At 40.1% G+C, this 15556-nt stretch overlaps 1 protein-coding gene across 10 annotated transcripts in view; it reads right to left on the bottom strand.

The window, feature by feature from the left end:
- The window catches only part of PRKAG2 (protein kinase AMP-activated non-catalytic subunit gamma 2), a 223743-nt gene that overhangs the window by 13153 nt on the left and 195034 nt on the right, over positions 1-15556 (bottom strand). For all 10 annotated transcript variants that reach the window (XR_010609971.1, XR_010609970.1, XM_065666839.1 and 7 more), the window contains 2 exons: positions 2248-2329; positions 644-702 (listed from right to left, as the gene is read on the bottom strand). Coding sequence is in view for 8 of the 10 variants with exons in the window: in XM_065666839.1 (XP_065522911.1) it covers positions 644-702; positions 2248-2329 (141 nt within the window). In the remaining 2 variants the exon portion in view is untranslated. The remainder of the gene's footprint in view (positions 1-643; positions 703-2247; positions 2330-15556) is intronic.

Raw genomic sequence — 15556 nt, 5'->3', positions numbered from 1 at the left:
TGCAAACCATGCATAGTTAGATACTTGTTTTTCAAATACAATAACATTTTCATGTAACTTAGACATCCTCCCCAAATGATTTTTGATTGATATTTATATAGAGTTCCAATTACTACTGAAGTATGTGCTTTGAAACAACCTGAGCACTAATACATACAGTGATTAATAATCAAGTATTTTCCTTCCCACTTTTTACTTTAAGGAAGTATGTTAAGCCAGGTCATCCATCCCAAATGCATTATTCATTAGTTGCAACGGCTAAGTGGAGCCTTGTAACCAAAATAAAGGCTATCATTATGGAAAGCACTACACAAAACATAGTAAGTGGTTGTACTCATTAAGGAAATTCCTCATGTTTATACACGTGTAACTGAAGCAGATAGATTACATTGCCCAACCAAGCTCATAGGACTTTCATGGCTAAAAAAACTGGGAACTGAACCCGGCTATTCAGATACCATTTCATTACCTTGCTCACAAAGCCATCTTTCCTCTCAAAAAAGCCTCACAGCTGGTATACCCATGTCGTATCTATGCTTCTAAAGACTTGAATAATAGCAACAATCATAATCAATCTTTCAGCTTGATATTTCAGTCTCTGTACTGTATAGCAAATAAAAGCTTAGCTTAGCATCATACTTACCATTGGAGACTTATAGTATCTATGCAGTATGTTAATGAAATCTGTAATTGTTAACATTCCTGTAACAAGTGATATATGAATAAAAAAAGATTCTTCAGATATATGCTTAACACAGTATTTAGATTCACAATATATAATTTAATAAGTATTAAATCCATGTAACATACTATTTGCATTGGAGTAATTCAATAGTGGAATTCTGAAACTATGTATATTCAGTTTTACATTGATACTTCAGGATAGAAACACAAGTCTGAATTAACATTCAAAATTATAACCTATGTGCTTTTCCTTTTCTTTCAATCTGACAAGAAATCCTTGAATCCAGACTGTATTCACCCCCAAAAAGCATGGAAAGAAAAGAGGGTTTAGAACATCTTTAAAAGGTTTGGAGGGCAATCCTTGCCTTTCATTTTCTTTTAGAATTAGACATTCTCATTCTGTACTTGAGAAGTCAGACTCTCAGACTCAAATGAAGGAACAATATAATACATTTTCTTGAATATTAGCTATTCAAGACCTTCCTTCAATCATTTCCATGGTAAACCTAACGTCTGTACTGATACATGACTTTTTTTAATGAGGGGAAAAAAAAGTGACAGTACATCCATAGTATACACATTTTAACTACCAACACCAAACTATGTAAAATAATAATATTGATGATTAATTTAGTTACCTGAAAACATTAATAATTTTCGAGCTTTCAAAGTTCTAAACTTGATAAGAAGGAATTGCTATGATGTTTATTACTCTTACATCTAAACTCAAGAAACGGGGAAGGGAAAAATTAATCTGGAGGTCAGCTTTAAGTCACTAGAGCTTAGTTACTGACAGAAAATGAAATATAAAAGACATACAGCATTCCTATGATGTATTACTTGAAACAACTGCTCCTCCCCTCTTGAATTTAAAATACTTATAACGAACGATTTATAAAGCTTTACCATTTATTTCCAAGAATCCTCAATCTACATTCCAGGTACACAAGAAGTATGTATAATAATATTTATACTAGTATAATAATATAATAATATTATATAATAATATTTCTAACTGCCACTACATCCCTGCAACGGAGACCTAACTTTGGAAGATTACTGTTGTGGCAATTAGCTACGTGACTTTTTAAAAAGGCAATATATAGTTTCAATGTTTTTCTCCTAGTATGTCCCATTATCTGCAGTATTCAGCATTAGTTCACGTATTTGGAGATTTCTCAGTGCACTTCACTGAGAAAGCGCAGAGAATGGCATGCCTGTATAATGTGTATTAAGATACTGTAACATTAAATTCTTCTTCTTACAGTTCCTATTATCAAATTTCCTTTTTGTGACCATCACCTTTATTTTTAGGTAAAATGACACACACGTACTACAGACCAGATTTCAGAAGGTCAGGAACTTAAAGAACCTTCATGATTTTCCAAGCACAGCAACACTATGACAGCTGGCAACATTTCACTCCTTACAAGAAGGAAAAAGAAACCTTCTTTGCCAGCATGTCTCCAGGACATCAGACAATGGCTGGCCCGGGGCCACCTTCTGCAACAGTAAAGCACCTTGGAAATTAAAGTAATCCTGAATAACGTTAGAACTACTCACCTACAAAACTCTGTTTTTTACTCTCCCACAGTGGAGCTGCTCTTACACCATTTGCCACCAAGGCAAAAAAGGCTTTCTTTACCTGCAAGAAGAATGAGCAACTGAACAAATCTTTGCTTTTAGTTTAAGCATACCAGACACCAGCAGAAGGGTTTCCCCAGTTACTAGGAGAAAGAAAAAATGCAGTATAAACAGGTAGCTTGTATTCAAAACAGAACAAAAACCATAAACACCAACCAAAACCCCTAAGCCTTTTACTTCTAAAATGGTTGAAAAGCTTAGAAAAAAAGCTTAGCAAAGCGAGATCGACTTTTGTTTCATTACCGGAATATTGTGTGTGAAAGCCTCTGATGAAGAAATAAAAATGAGAGCTAAAAAGGTATGCTGGCTAAACTCAATTCCTGTTTGATATTATCCATAAGCGTTATTACACCCACCCCCACCAAATTATGCCCTTGAATAAATCTGTAATGAACATAATTATCACAAGTGTCCGGTTTAAGGATATAGCTTAACAGCTGAAAACTGTACTAATTTCTAGTTAACATTCACTATAGGCACAGTTGTATAAAAGGCTTGGTCTCATTTTCTCTCCAGCTTTTAGGCTCACGATTCACATCTGATTTTAAATGCGTGAAAGTTAAAATGAGCAGTTATCCTGTTTTCCTGTTAAGGAAATACAACCAAATACTTTCAGTTTTTTTAAACTAATTAACCCTCCCCAATTTCTGAATCAGATTTTATAGGATTATAGTGCCATTCCCAAAAGAAAAGAAAAACTTCCCTGGGAACACTAGTTCTCTGAAGCATGAAGCTGTCAGGCTGTAGCACACCTCGAAATACTGATCTCTTGGTGATATGCTTCAGCATGTTATCGTTCCTGTCCTGCCCACACACATCTAAATAGTCTTCATATGGAAGACACTACAAAGAAGTGATGGGTCTTGTCCAGGTCCTGACCTGGCACAAAACTAGGACATAGCCAGTCTGTATCTCTACATGCATGAAATCAGTCCTCAGTCCAAATTACATAGAAGTAGCAATTGCAATTGCTTGACTGCAGTTTGAGCAGATCAGGATTACACAGTGGCATCTTAAGTGTCTACTTTATGTGCCAAGCAGCTCCTCTTCACAACAGATTCAGGAATAAGAGGGCTTCACAATGGAATCAGCATCCAAAAAGTAGCATCTAACAAAAAAACGTAGGTAGGAAGAAAGTCAGCCATTGTTAGCTACCACATTCTTGGAAAAGTGCGCAAAGCTATCCAGATGATATCCAGCATCATATGACACTAGAGAGAACCTCCGTTTAGACTCTTAGTGTTATACCATAGCAGTTTAAAATTTCTAAAGTTAGTAAGATTTCTGCCCTGCACCAGAACACATCACGTCCATATGCACTTCAGTAGTTAGCAGTGAATGTTTCAAATGAACTCCAGTCTTTAAGATCAGACTTTTGAAAGCAATCCATGTTCCTTGCTACCTCTATGCAGCCCAAATGCTTCCTCTGTAAACATGAGAAGCAACTCTGTCCTCCTGACCTCAGCAAATGCCGGTTATCGAAGCTGCCTCCTGACTTCACAGATACTTATGCTATTATTACCAATGAACAGTAATAATGATCTGCTTAATAACCACCCTCTCAAACTGCATTAAAACTGAAAAAGCCATATGGGGAAAGAAAATATACATCATGTGGTATTTATCTAGAAAATGGTTAAATAGAAAGGTACCAGAGGTTTCAGCCACCTCAGTGACACAAGGGTGAGTCAGGTAAAACAAGCATTACAAAATCTACCACAGGAGCATGCTAGCTCATAAGGAAGACTGAAACCACAGAGAAACCCTCCAGGCAGACAGATGAAGTGTTCTTACATAATAGCATCACACTTACAGTTAATGCAGTGAGCTATTCGGGGAGCAGATACGAGTAGAAATAGACTTCACACAGAATACCTCCACCTTAGGGCAAAGTTATTTCTAACCATTCATCATCAAAAAGAGAAGAACGTACACTTAAACTGCCTGAAACTAAGAGCTTTCACCTCTGTTATCTTTCAATAATAATAGCAATCACAGAAGTTACCAGTTACAGCCAACTTATGCCCCAAGTCTTCCACAGGAGCAAGATGTTCAAGCTGCATCAGAGCAAGAAGGTAACAGCTAATCTATTAAAGCCCAGGGGAAAATAGCTTTCTTCCAGATAGTAATCATGCAACAAAACTCCGAGCAAGTTCACAAACTCTGTAATTGATAACCTGGAAAAGAAGCATGCTCACAGCAGAAAATACATGGGAGCCAACTACAGCACTTCAAGGCAGCCTCCAAAGTCTTGCTACTGCTACTTCTCAGACACAGCAGCAGCAAAAACCACCACCTAGCACAATATCCAGATGGGTGAGATGGTAAAACTGAGGTATTAAGACTCAGAAATTATACTTCAAGAGAGACAATTCAAAGATACACTAGGCAAGAAGCTGAGCTTGTAGGCAATCCAGAAGGAAAAGAAACTGTCGAAGGATCAGTCTTGCCCTGATTCTGTTTATTTGCAAGTTATTTGTCTCAAAGAACCTCAGGAATCTTCTGTTAGATGCCATCTTGCCTAGCTTTAAAAGACAGATTTTGGAAAACCTGAGGACTGCCTAACAGCTAGAGCTACTGACATAGCTCAGCCTTAAATCCTTCATAAAGGACAATGAGTTCAGCTTGGGCATTAGGACATTAAATATTTGATGTCATAAATCACCCAATTGCCACCCCTCTGGGCTGTCCTCCTAGACCACAGCTTAAGTGACATTCCTATGGTTTGCTTCAGTTTTATAGCAGAAAGTGTTATACAGTTAGCTTTAAAATAAAAGAACAACGCCATCCCTTCTTAATGTTAATACTTGTCTCTTACTTAAATAAGGTAATTACAAAGCAAAAAACAGACTTCATCTTATTGGCTAAAACTGCTTGCAAGCACAAACATCCACTCTTTCCTTTAGTTTCTGCGGTTTACCAACTTCAGTTGCCCAAAGTACTGCTTGGTGGCCAGCCAAAGCACTACAGTGTGGAGCTGGGCTTCTCTCCAGGACATTTAGATGTTTCAGTGATGTTCATACAGAAAATACCCACAAGGACCTTTCTTTCAGATTATGTACAGCCCATAGCCTTTTAAGATTTCCACTATGTCCCATCTTTGGGCCTCCAACAGCATTGTTAATTCTCAACCCCACCAGCGTTGCTCTTTCTCTGATCTTGAGTGTTGAACTGGCCTGACCTTCACAAAATCATTGTTTGTCAGCCACATCCCATAGATCACTGCTGTTCAACACCATGTACAAACAGTCTTTAAACAAAGCACTTCTGTTCTTATTAACTATGTAGTGGTCCCAAAGAATACTATGAACCATTAAAAATGGGATCTATATGCCCAAATTTAGAGGTTGTTCTGACAGATGTGCTGAACTTGCATATTCACATCTCTTCATAGCCAAGCAGGGAAAACTCATTTCTGTTGCATGACTCACCAGCCTTCGACAGAGATGAAGTTGTACCCACAGATGCCATTTTCCCCCTCACTGACTACAAGATGTCTAGACGAGGATGAGGAATCCTACTTGATGTGACTACTTGTCCTCTCCAACATTCTGTCTTTTAACTAGATGGGTCATATTCTAGCAAAGGAAAACAGAAACTGAAATCCTACATGTATCATAAATCACCTCAACAATAGGTGCTATTGCACCACAGTGAGCCAAACAGGAACAAGCTTTTCTTACTACAGGAACTCATTATACCGACTGTGAACAGGCTGAACAGAACAGGCTACTTCAGGTTAGACAGGACTTATGAAGGCCAGAGCACTCAAATATTTCCACTGTAAGTCCTAAGGAGGATGTAGCTTCTTCCAAGTAACAGCTGTTAACAAGAAAGACCAAGTTAGACCCATACATAGGAGGGCCTGTTTTTCATGTAGTAAAACATTTGGCAAACCTAGTACTTTACAGTTAGCGAGCTCCAAAGTTGCTCGATTACTGGACAGAGACACCAGAAATGGTGGCAAGAAATAGAAGGTCTCACCAGACTATAGAAAAAGTCTTTCCTCGCTGACAGGAAATACTGAAAGGGACACTCCTCATTATGATATACCAGACCAGCAATCTTACAAACCCTCGTGGAAATGCTCTCTCAAGTAAACATCTGTGAATGAGGGAAGCATCCGAAAGGAAAACCAAGGACAAGCTTATTTCCAAGAATTCAGCTTGTGTACACACACACACACTTGTATTTTGTTTTACCTACCACTATGTCATGAAAACTAACTACACGTCTAAGTGACCAGTGGGTTTCAAACTTGTCTGCCAGGACTGCCCCATACGGTAAGGGGGGCGACTGCCGCTGTTGCAATCACTTGTTTCATTTGCCTTGCAAAAAGGATCTTGTCCTTGAAAATATTGAGAGAGAAGAGCTGTGAGCTTTCATGCCAAAGGGTCAGTGCTCAGAGTAGAAAAATGCTACTGTACTGGAAGACACAGAGCACCATTGTCTCAATGCCAAAGTTAACTTAGAAATGCCGGAAGGTAACAGAAGTAAGAAACATAGTTGTGAAACACCTTCAGATACGCCACTACCAAAGCAACAGGATGATGCGGAAGACTAGTAGCTTAGACAGTGTGAAAAGATCTGCCAGAACTTGTGGTATGGCTGCCATCCAAGGGCAAGATGATAAATGCGTACATTTCTTGTATCTACTTTCACTGTAAACCAACACCAGGGCATTGGCTTCACTCGCCTGAAAAGCCCCCAGTGTAATCCCAAGAAATGTCTTGTGTCAATGATTCGAAGGGCTACAAAACTTCAAAGGGAACTCATGCCTCAGAAAATTCATATGCAGAACACAACATCAAAACCAAACCAAACCTTTCAGGCAATCACTGAGAAAAAAAACCCTCCTAGCCTAACAAAGTTTGAGTTGTTGAAATAAATGTGCAAGAAGGCAGCATTCAGTGTTAGCAAATTGGGTAAGAGCAGCTGAAGTAGTACTGCAGAAGGTTAAACTCATATACCCACATGCTTTAAGTATGAAACAGCAAGGCATGAGTCCATTGTAAAGGGGAAAAAGCTTTCAATTTTCAAAGGATAAGAACATATGTATCTTCACAATATGAGCAAATATGCTAAAGTTTCTCCAGAACAGTCTTTGTTCTTACTGTTAGAGTAAGAAGGCACAAGAAAGGTTACCCTGAGACTTCTCTCTTAGAGGCTAAACGTTTGCATTTCAGTAGTTCTTATTAAGAAAAAAGCCAACAGCAGTACAACCAGTCTTTGTTGTAACAAGAAAACCATCAGACCTCTGCTTTGACCTCTGTACTGCATAAGAACTGGGCAAGCTATGCTTTACTCCCTTAGTCTAAATGTGTTTATGAGCTGACTCTCAGATGCTTTTGATGTGAAAACATGAGGAATGGGGCAACAGCTTCCAGCCCAACATAAACAGGACTGTATTTCTTAAGTAGCATGGCAAGCTCTCTGGCTGCCCAAACCTTGGCAGATCTCCAAGAATGTTACAAAACGAAGAGACTCAGCTCCTGTATGAGGGAGAAGTAAGGGGGATAATCTAGCTGCAATAAAATGGGTTTGTAACACACCTCCCCTGTTACTCCCTCACATCACTATGATTTCAGGTAGTCCAGCACAGGTTATCTTTCCTTATCTGAAAAGGAACTCTTCAGTGACTAGAGGTGCTCATGCTTTCTCCCCATTACTCACTTTCAGCATCTACTGGAAGTAATTGGATCCCAGGTAATGCAGCATGGTTCACTGGAGGCCAACCACCCTATTTTCACCTAACACTGGCTTGTGATACATTATGTGGGAATGCAGATAAACCATAATACTACGTCGAAAACACATCTTCACCACAGAAAGCTCTTTGGGCAACTGTTCTCTTCCACAGTCTGCATTGTCTTCAAAGGATTTATTTCTATGGCCTGAAAAGTTTAGTGAACGAAACAGAAATAAAGGACTCCTTCATAACCCCAGCTCCCATGATCATCACCTTGATAATATAAAAGTAGTACAAGCTAAATATTCTCCAAATACACCGTGCACTTTTGCTTTGAAGCTATTCACACCCAAATGGCCATGACACTGAATCATAGAATGGTTTGGGTTGGAAAGGATCATCTGCTTTCAACCCCCCTGCCACGGGCAAGGAAATCTCACACTAGACCAGGTTGCTCAAAGCCCCATCCAGAATGGCCTTGAACAATTCCAGTGATCACCTGTAATACATTAGGGTGTAAGACAGAGACAACTGCTGTTTGTAGGTGAACTAGACCGTTGTGAGAGTAACCAGCAAACACACTGATCTAGAGATGTAAACCCATTTTTATAGAATAGAGTTGCTGGAACACTGGCAGTAATTCTGGCCAGCCTGAAGGGCCAGCCCCAAGGCACCCACAGTCCAACACAGCCCAAGCAATCGGATCAAGCATTGGAACAGGCTGCCCAGGGAAGTGGTTGAGTTGTCATCCCCAGAACTATTTGGAAGATGTACAGATGTGGCACTTAGGGACATGGTTTAGTGGTGGACATGGCAGTGCTAGGTTAAAGGTTGGACTTTAGGATCTTAAAGGTCTTTTCCAACCTAAACACTACTATGATTCCATGACATTTAAACACCTTCAATTTAGAAGTAATTCTTCCCATACACAAGATCCAAAGCAAAGGAAATTCAGGGAAGCGACCCAACTTTCCCAGAGAATCTCCACATTGGCTTTCTAAGCAGTCAAGAGGAGACTGAAAAACACTTCTCCTAATTTGTAATCTAGTGATGACATCACAGGGACTGTTCCCTTGTTAGGAGATCTTAATTGCTTTGTCTTTATGTTTCCAAGAAAAGTGGCCAACGAAACACTGGAAAGGACATTTATTAAGCACTAACCTGCAATTTCATTTATTTTCCTTCAAATAAAGCTGTAATGCCCAATCCAGACATCTTTTTAAATTACATAAATCTCCAGTCCTATAAAGGAACTATTTTGAAGAACTAAAAACCTTTTTTATAGTGCATATAACCAATTCTATGTTTTCATAAGTTGGCTTGTCTGGAGGGACTAAACCAGTATGCAAGCCTACAGCCAGCTATCTGAGCAGGACAACTGTTGCATTCAAATTGATCTTCCAATTATTTACTTCTCTGGTTTATGAATTTAGTAGAAGGATTTCCTCCTTGAAGGACTATGCTACTTTAAGTACTTAACAATAAAGACTTGCCTAGGGCAAGGGCCAAGCACCTCTTGAAGAGAATTTCCTCTTTTACCTTATATATCACACCCTCAAGTAGAGGAAAAATTGGACAAACTTGTTACTAACTGAGAAGTTACATTTGCTTTAACATCTGAAAAACCCCAACCAACAAACATCCATAAGCAGCTCCTTCAGCTCAGGTTGCATTTGGAAAGCTTACATGAAACCAGATAAAAACAGTTTTCTCCATTCACAGGAGCTGGAAAGGGAAGATTCCTGGTAGATGATGTACTCCTAACGGACACAGAGTGCTTCATATAATTGAAAAGCTGATGGGGTAACACCCTTCAGACCCAAAGCAAGCCCCAGAAATAACAGGTAGTATCTTATCCTCAAGTACACAGGCACATCTTCTAGATCTCTCCCCAGAGAGCAGGTACTATGTCCACATGCAGAAGTCCTCCCCACACCACATCCACATGAAAAGGTCCCAGTTCAACTGAAGACACCAAACTGAGACCTCCACTGATACTCTATGTCAATACGCCCATACTGTAGCCATCTCAACAGCCACTGGTCATGACTACAGTCAACTCTATTATTCTATCTCAATAAAGTACTCTGCTGATACCACCTGCTGTTTGAGGGGATCCTAAGGATTCTAGTCTAAAAAACATAACTCTGTTCTGTGCCCAGGGCGTGGGGGAAGTAACTTCATGCCAGAATTTCTGCTGCTAGATGCCACAATGGGCTAAGTGTAAGCCATTAGGTAAGCCTCAAAGGCAGCGCCACTGGCACCAGCTGCACTGGAAAGGGTTCAGAAATACTTTCACAGATTAAGATCTTACCAGAAAAAGCAGTGGTGGGGCAGGAAAGGCAAGAAGAATGATGCATGACTTTCACCCAGCCAAGCACAAACACCTTACGCACAGCCTGTGTAGACGAAAAAGTTTCTGCTTCATTGGTACACACATTATCTTCCTCCAAGATGCAGGAATGAATGCTTCCTACTTGTTTCAAGAGCTGCACAAATTAAGCTGCTATGCTTGTTGCATACAAGCAACAGAAGCAGCTCTTAAAAAACACAAGAATCTTCTTCCCATATTATGTGACTGGTTCCAGCCTGATCCCAATGAACGGAGCTTTTATGTGGCCTGCTCAACTGCCTCAGCCCACATACCAGTTAGAAGCTAAAGTACATTATTCTCTTACAGTTCTGCAAGACAGGTAAACAAGGAGGGGTATTCACGCTCCTCAAAAATGCAGACAGTGTATTAGTTTAAGATTTAGCTGCTTTGGCAAGGAAAAACCTCAGAGCCAATTAAGGAACAGCCAGTCAATCCTTTTGTAAAGCTGTGAGAACTCTACTGTGACAGCAGACCCAGAGCCTGCTGTGTGTTTATAAGCAAACAATTCTGGAGCACTCTTCCTAGAAGCCTGGTCTACCTCATTACCTTGCAGAGAGGCAGCAGAAGGAAGAGAAATACAAATTCTCTTCTCCACTCTTCAATGTGGAATCCATTGCATGCTCTGAAAAAGTTAGAAGTTATTTAACAAACTGGAAGTAAGTACCACTAAAGATGTCTCCAGAAGATTGATCCCATTTATTTTATTTCTATGTGGTAGAAAAATAAGTATTTGAGCTCTTACTAGCATGTGGCAGTTACTGACAACAGCCTACATAAGTGACAACTCCTGGTCCATTACCAAGTTAGATAATTCCATTTAACAGAAAAGTTGAAGAAACTAGCCTTTAAGTCATGCAGTTGTCCAAGATGTTTTTCAGGATATAAAAGGAAAGAGCCTTCAGGATTCTGAAAGCTTATTTTGATGACTGTTTCCACATAAAAATGATTTTTGTTTACAAAGAAATGCTGGGCAAATACTTCAAAAACAGCTTCAAGGTCATGGTGAGCAAAAGCTACATGTATTTTAGTATTAAAACTTTTAAATTTACTTTTAACAGGTAAGAATATCATTTAGCCGAAGGTTAGATAGAGCTTTTCACCCCATGAGAGCTTATACAAACTTTGCAAGACACACCTGCTACATTTCCTAATATACCACTCTCAGAACTGCAGATAGCTGCTTGATACAGAGCAGGGAAGTCCTTTGTCTTACATTTGCCTTTTATATTCCTCTTTGAGGGTTAGTTGCTCTGTGCTACAAAAAAGTTAATCTGTCTCATCTTTACATAGGCTGGGCAAAGTCAAAACAAATTGAGAAACTTGTTTGAAGGTCAGACAGAAAACTGGCTTAAAGTAAGCTTATGCAGTTAAACTTCAGAGACCACTATAAGCTAGGGAAGAGCCATTTCCTTTCAAAACTCATTTGAGGCCAGGATGGGGGGGAATACATTGGTCTCTAAAGAAAACGCAAAGTCAAACATACAGTAACAAGGGAAAAAAAATTCACATCAGTAGATGTTAGACTGACAAAAATAATCCAACTAACAGATTGTGAACAAAGTGTTCTGTTTTGTTGACTTTTGAATTTAATACAGAAATTATTGAAATTCCTATTTTCCTTCAAAGCATTAGTATCACTTTCAAAGAAAAAAACCCAACAGATCGCTGTGTCACTGTATGGGTACTTCACACAAGTTCAAGCAAAGTAAAGGCAGATCTGGATGTCACCTTATTTCCCCAGATCACTTTCACATTAAATGTATCAATGCTTGTAGAATACTCAAATCCTGTGCTGAAGACACAAGCTGGTAATCAGTAAATCTCCATTCAGCTCAGTGTTTTCCTGAAGCTTGTAATAAAGATAGTACAGATCCATTTACTGAATAACCAGAATGATGAACAAGTGAATGCTCATTCACAGAGTAGCCCTTCAGGGGACAACCCCCCTCACCCTCTCAAAGGGGGGTTGTCCCCTGAAGTGTTTGTTCCCGTATTGTTTGCATCTTGGGACATGTGTGAGAGATCAGAAAGTCAGTTTATGCACTGTAAGCTGCACACTGTCGCAATTCCCCACCATCTGTAGTGTCAGGTTCCCAAACTTCACAGGATAGCCCAGTCTCTTGATTCCCTCCCTGGTCAGATCAGACTTCTAAAAGTTTCTTTAATGTGCAGCAAGCAGAGTTGGCATCTTCTCTGGGAAAAGCAAAAGGCTGAAGCTTGTCACAAGCCAGGAGTATTCATGGGTCAATAGGCATGGGGAAAGCCACAGCACTTTGTGGAGTACAATATGAATCCATCAATATTTATGAGGTGCAAATACTCACGGGCTACATCTGTATTAGTGAACTAAAAGGGTGACAGAACAGTCCACTGTCAGCCTACGTCAATAAAACTGTGCCAGCTAAGACTCTCCCAGACAGTATCTGCCACTTGTCAGGGTTCAGCAGAGGCCAGGGACCATTTCAGATAAGCAGATTAGATGTAGATGCTCCGTTTTGGCAGAAATAAGCTAAGCTATACAAAGGCAAACTGAGCTTTTACTCATTTAGTATAGATGCTGCTCAAGTCTGTGCCAAGTGGCATATTCTCCAGCTGAAGCACAGCACAGTTTTCCCGTAACATATGATCTGATGCCTAACAGAAGTGCATGGGATATAACACTCCTTTCACAACAGCAAAGTGTAGGTGCCAGCTGTACAGGTGTATTCCTGACATGCAAGACCAGAGTGGTGCGCTAGCAGTAGAAGCAGTACAACATTCGGTGACTGCTGACATCAAGAGGCCCCTGTGCCTTCTGACAAAAAAGCATGACTGAACAGAATGTCAGCCCCTTCCTGCTCTTTATTGCTGTCCTCGTTTCAGCTGGGACAGAGTTGTTTTCCTAATAGCTGGTGCAGTGCTGTGTTTTGGCTTAATCTGAGAATAATGCTGATAACACACCGATGTTTTAGCTGCTCCTAAGGCATGCTTATCAAGAACTTTTCAGTCCCTCATGTCCTGTCAGGGAGGAGGGACACAAGAAGCTGGAAGGAAAGAGACAGGGCACCTGACCCAGACTAGCCAAAGTTATATTTCATACCACAGCACATCATGCCCAGTACATAAACTGGGGGCAGCTACCCAGAAGGCCAGATCGCTGCTCAGGTTGAGTTGGGTATCAGTCAGCAGATGGTGAGCAATTGTATCACTTGGTCTTTGGTTGTGTGGGGTTTCTTTGGCTTTGTTTTGCATTTCCCCCCTCCTTAGGTTTTAGTCCTCTCCCCCCTCCCCTTTCATTATTATTATATTTTACCTTATTTCAATTATTAAACTGTTCTTATCTCAACCCACAGGTTTTACTTGTTTCCTCCCACTTTTTTCACTCCCAGCAGGGAGTGAACAAGCAGCTGTGTGGTCCTTCATTGCCAGCCAGGCTTAAACTACAACAATCAGCTATCAGTTCTGTTAAATAAGACCTTATTTCTGTTCCCAGTGTAACAGCACCTTCTTGTCTCCTCTCATATTAACAGTTAAAACAAGATTACTCACAAATCTTCACACTAAATCCCTCAAATACATTGAAGCGAAACATTTACTTTCACGAACTGATGTTGCTTTAGCAGTATGACTTGTGCCATGTTATACAAGTTAACATCTCCAGTTTTCTCAGAATACTTTCCACAGCATCTCATGAGTAGTTTTCCAGGGTAGAAACATGCTATGCGCGTTGTGATTGCTGGCCAGTAGAGGGAGACGGGATACTGTCGTCAAATAGAAATCGGAATTCAAAGGATGCCAACAGAAAAGAACAGAACCCCATTTTTAACTTCTTCCCTTGATTGCTACTAACTTACACGAAGGGAGGCAAGAAGTGAGCCCTTATACATTGTTTTAGCTCTAGGATTATTAAAAACTTGAATTCAAATATTTGGAGAACTTTTACAAGATTCATTCCCTCACACTCTGCTTCTCAAAGTGTCACCTTCACACTGGCTCACCAACTGGAAATGAAACTGCAACTTCTTTACATTACCAGCATCATCCCAACACAGCTTTAGCAGTGAAAACTGCCATCAGGCACGATTTCACATAATTAACCAAGAGATCTGGGGCATCCAAAGGAATGGGTGACCTTCCCTAATGGCCCCAAGACTAACTGGTTCATGGAAGTAAAGAAAACTCACCTTCCCAATTGCAACAGTGACCAAGCTCACGCCTTTAACCCAGGTAACCACTGACAGCTGAGAATTCAACAGGTCATGACAACAAGCTGCAGGTACAAACTCCTAACAGATTATTCTCACACTACGATATAAATCCCAAAAGGAAGCTAATAGTCTTTGAGAAGAGCTGAAAGAGTGACAGTAAACACTACCATCCCAAATTTGACCATTCAGGTCAAGAGGTCTGAATAGTCCAGAGCTGACAGTGATTCTCTCTTTTTCCCCTCCAAGATGGTGAAAAAGTCAACATAATCAGCCTCCTAAAGAAACAAGCTTCTGAGAGACAAAGAAATCTCTGAGATTTTTCTCTGAGATTCCTCTAAAGGAATGTGGCAAGAAGCATTCATTAGTATTGTATCTAAATGTAACGGATACTGTTAATTAGAGCTTACAGTGCTTGCATAGAGTCCGTGTGAGTGGTCAAATGAAGAGCAGATGCAGCTGAAAAACTGTATCAAAACAGTCAAGAAGTGAAATATACATAGAAAGTCAACAATGTGAACATTTAAACTCTGTAGGACTGATGTCTCTCTACTTGAAAGCTCTTCGTCTAAGTCTACAGGCTACTTTTTTCCACCTCTACCACACATCAGGTGTCTTTTGACTACAAGATTTATTGTCTGGTAAAGCACATGGAAGAACCCTAGGGAAACAAAAGCAACTCTTCCATGGATACCAAGGTGCTGAAAGATAAAAGTTTCCAGTAGAAGTCTGGCTTTCTAGGTAAAGGAGGAAATCTAACACGAGACACTGGTGACTACCAACTTTGACATTCAGCATTGCCTTCTCAGCTACCAGACCAGTAAGCAGAAGGAGGTCCTTTGGCACACAGGCAGAATCTCAGTCACAGCCATGCTCAAGTTATAACACTAGTACTGGATAGGATACTTACCTGTAAGGACTCAGCCAAGGTATCAGAGACAACACGTAGAAGCCCCAGTGTGCTCAGACTCATGAGGGAAA

Source organism: Lathamus discolor, chromosome 2, assembly GCF_037157495.1.
Source record: "Lathamus discolor isolate bLatDis1 chromosome 2, bLatDis1.hap1, whole genome shotgun sequence".
Classification (NCBI taxonomy): domain Eukaryota; kingdom Metazoa; phylum Chordata; class Aves; order Psittaciformes; family Psittacidae; genus Lathamus; species Lathamus discolor.
Note: the sequence above shows the minus strand (reverse complement) of the source record. Positions and strands in the feature narration are given on the sequence as shown.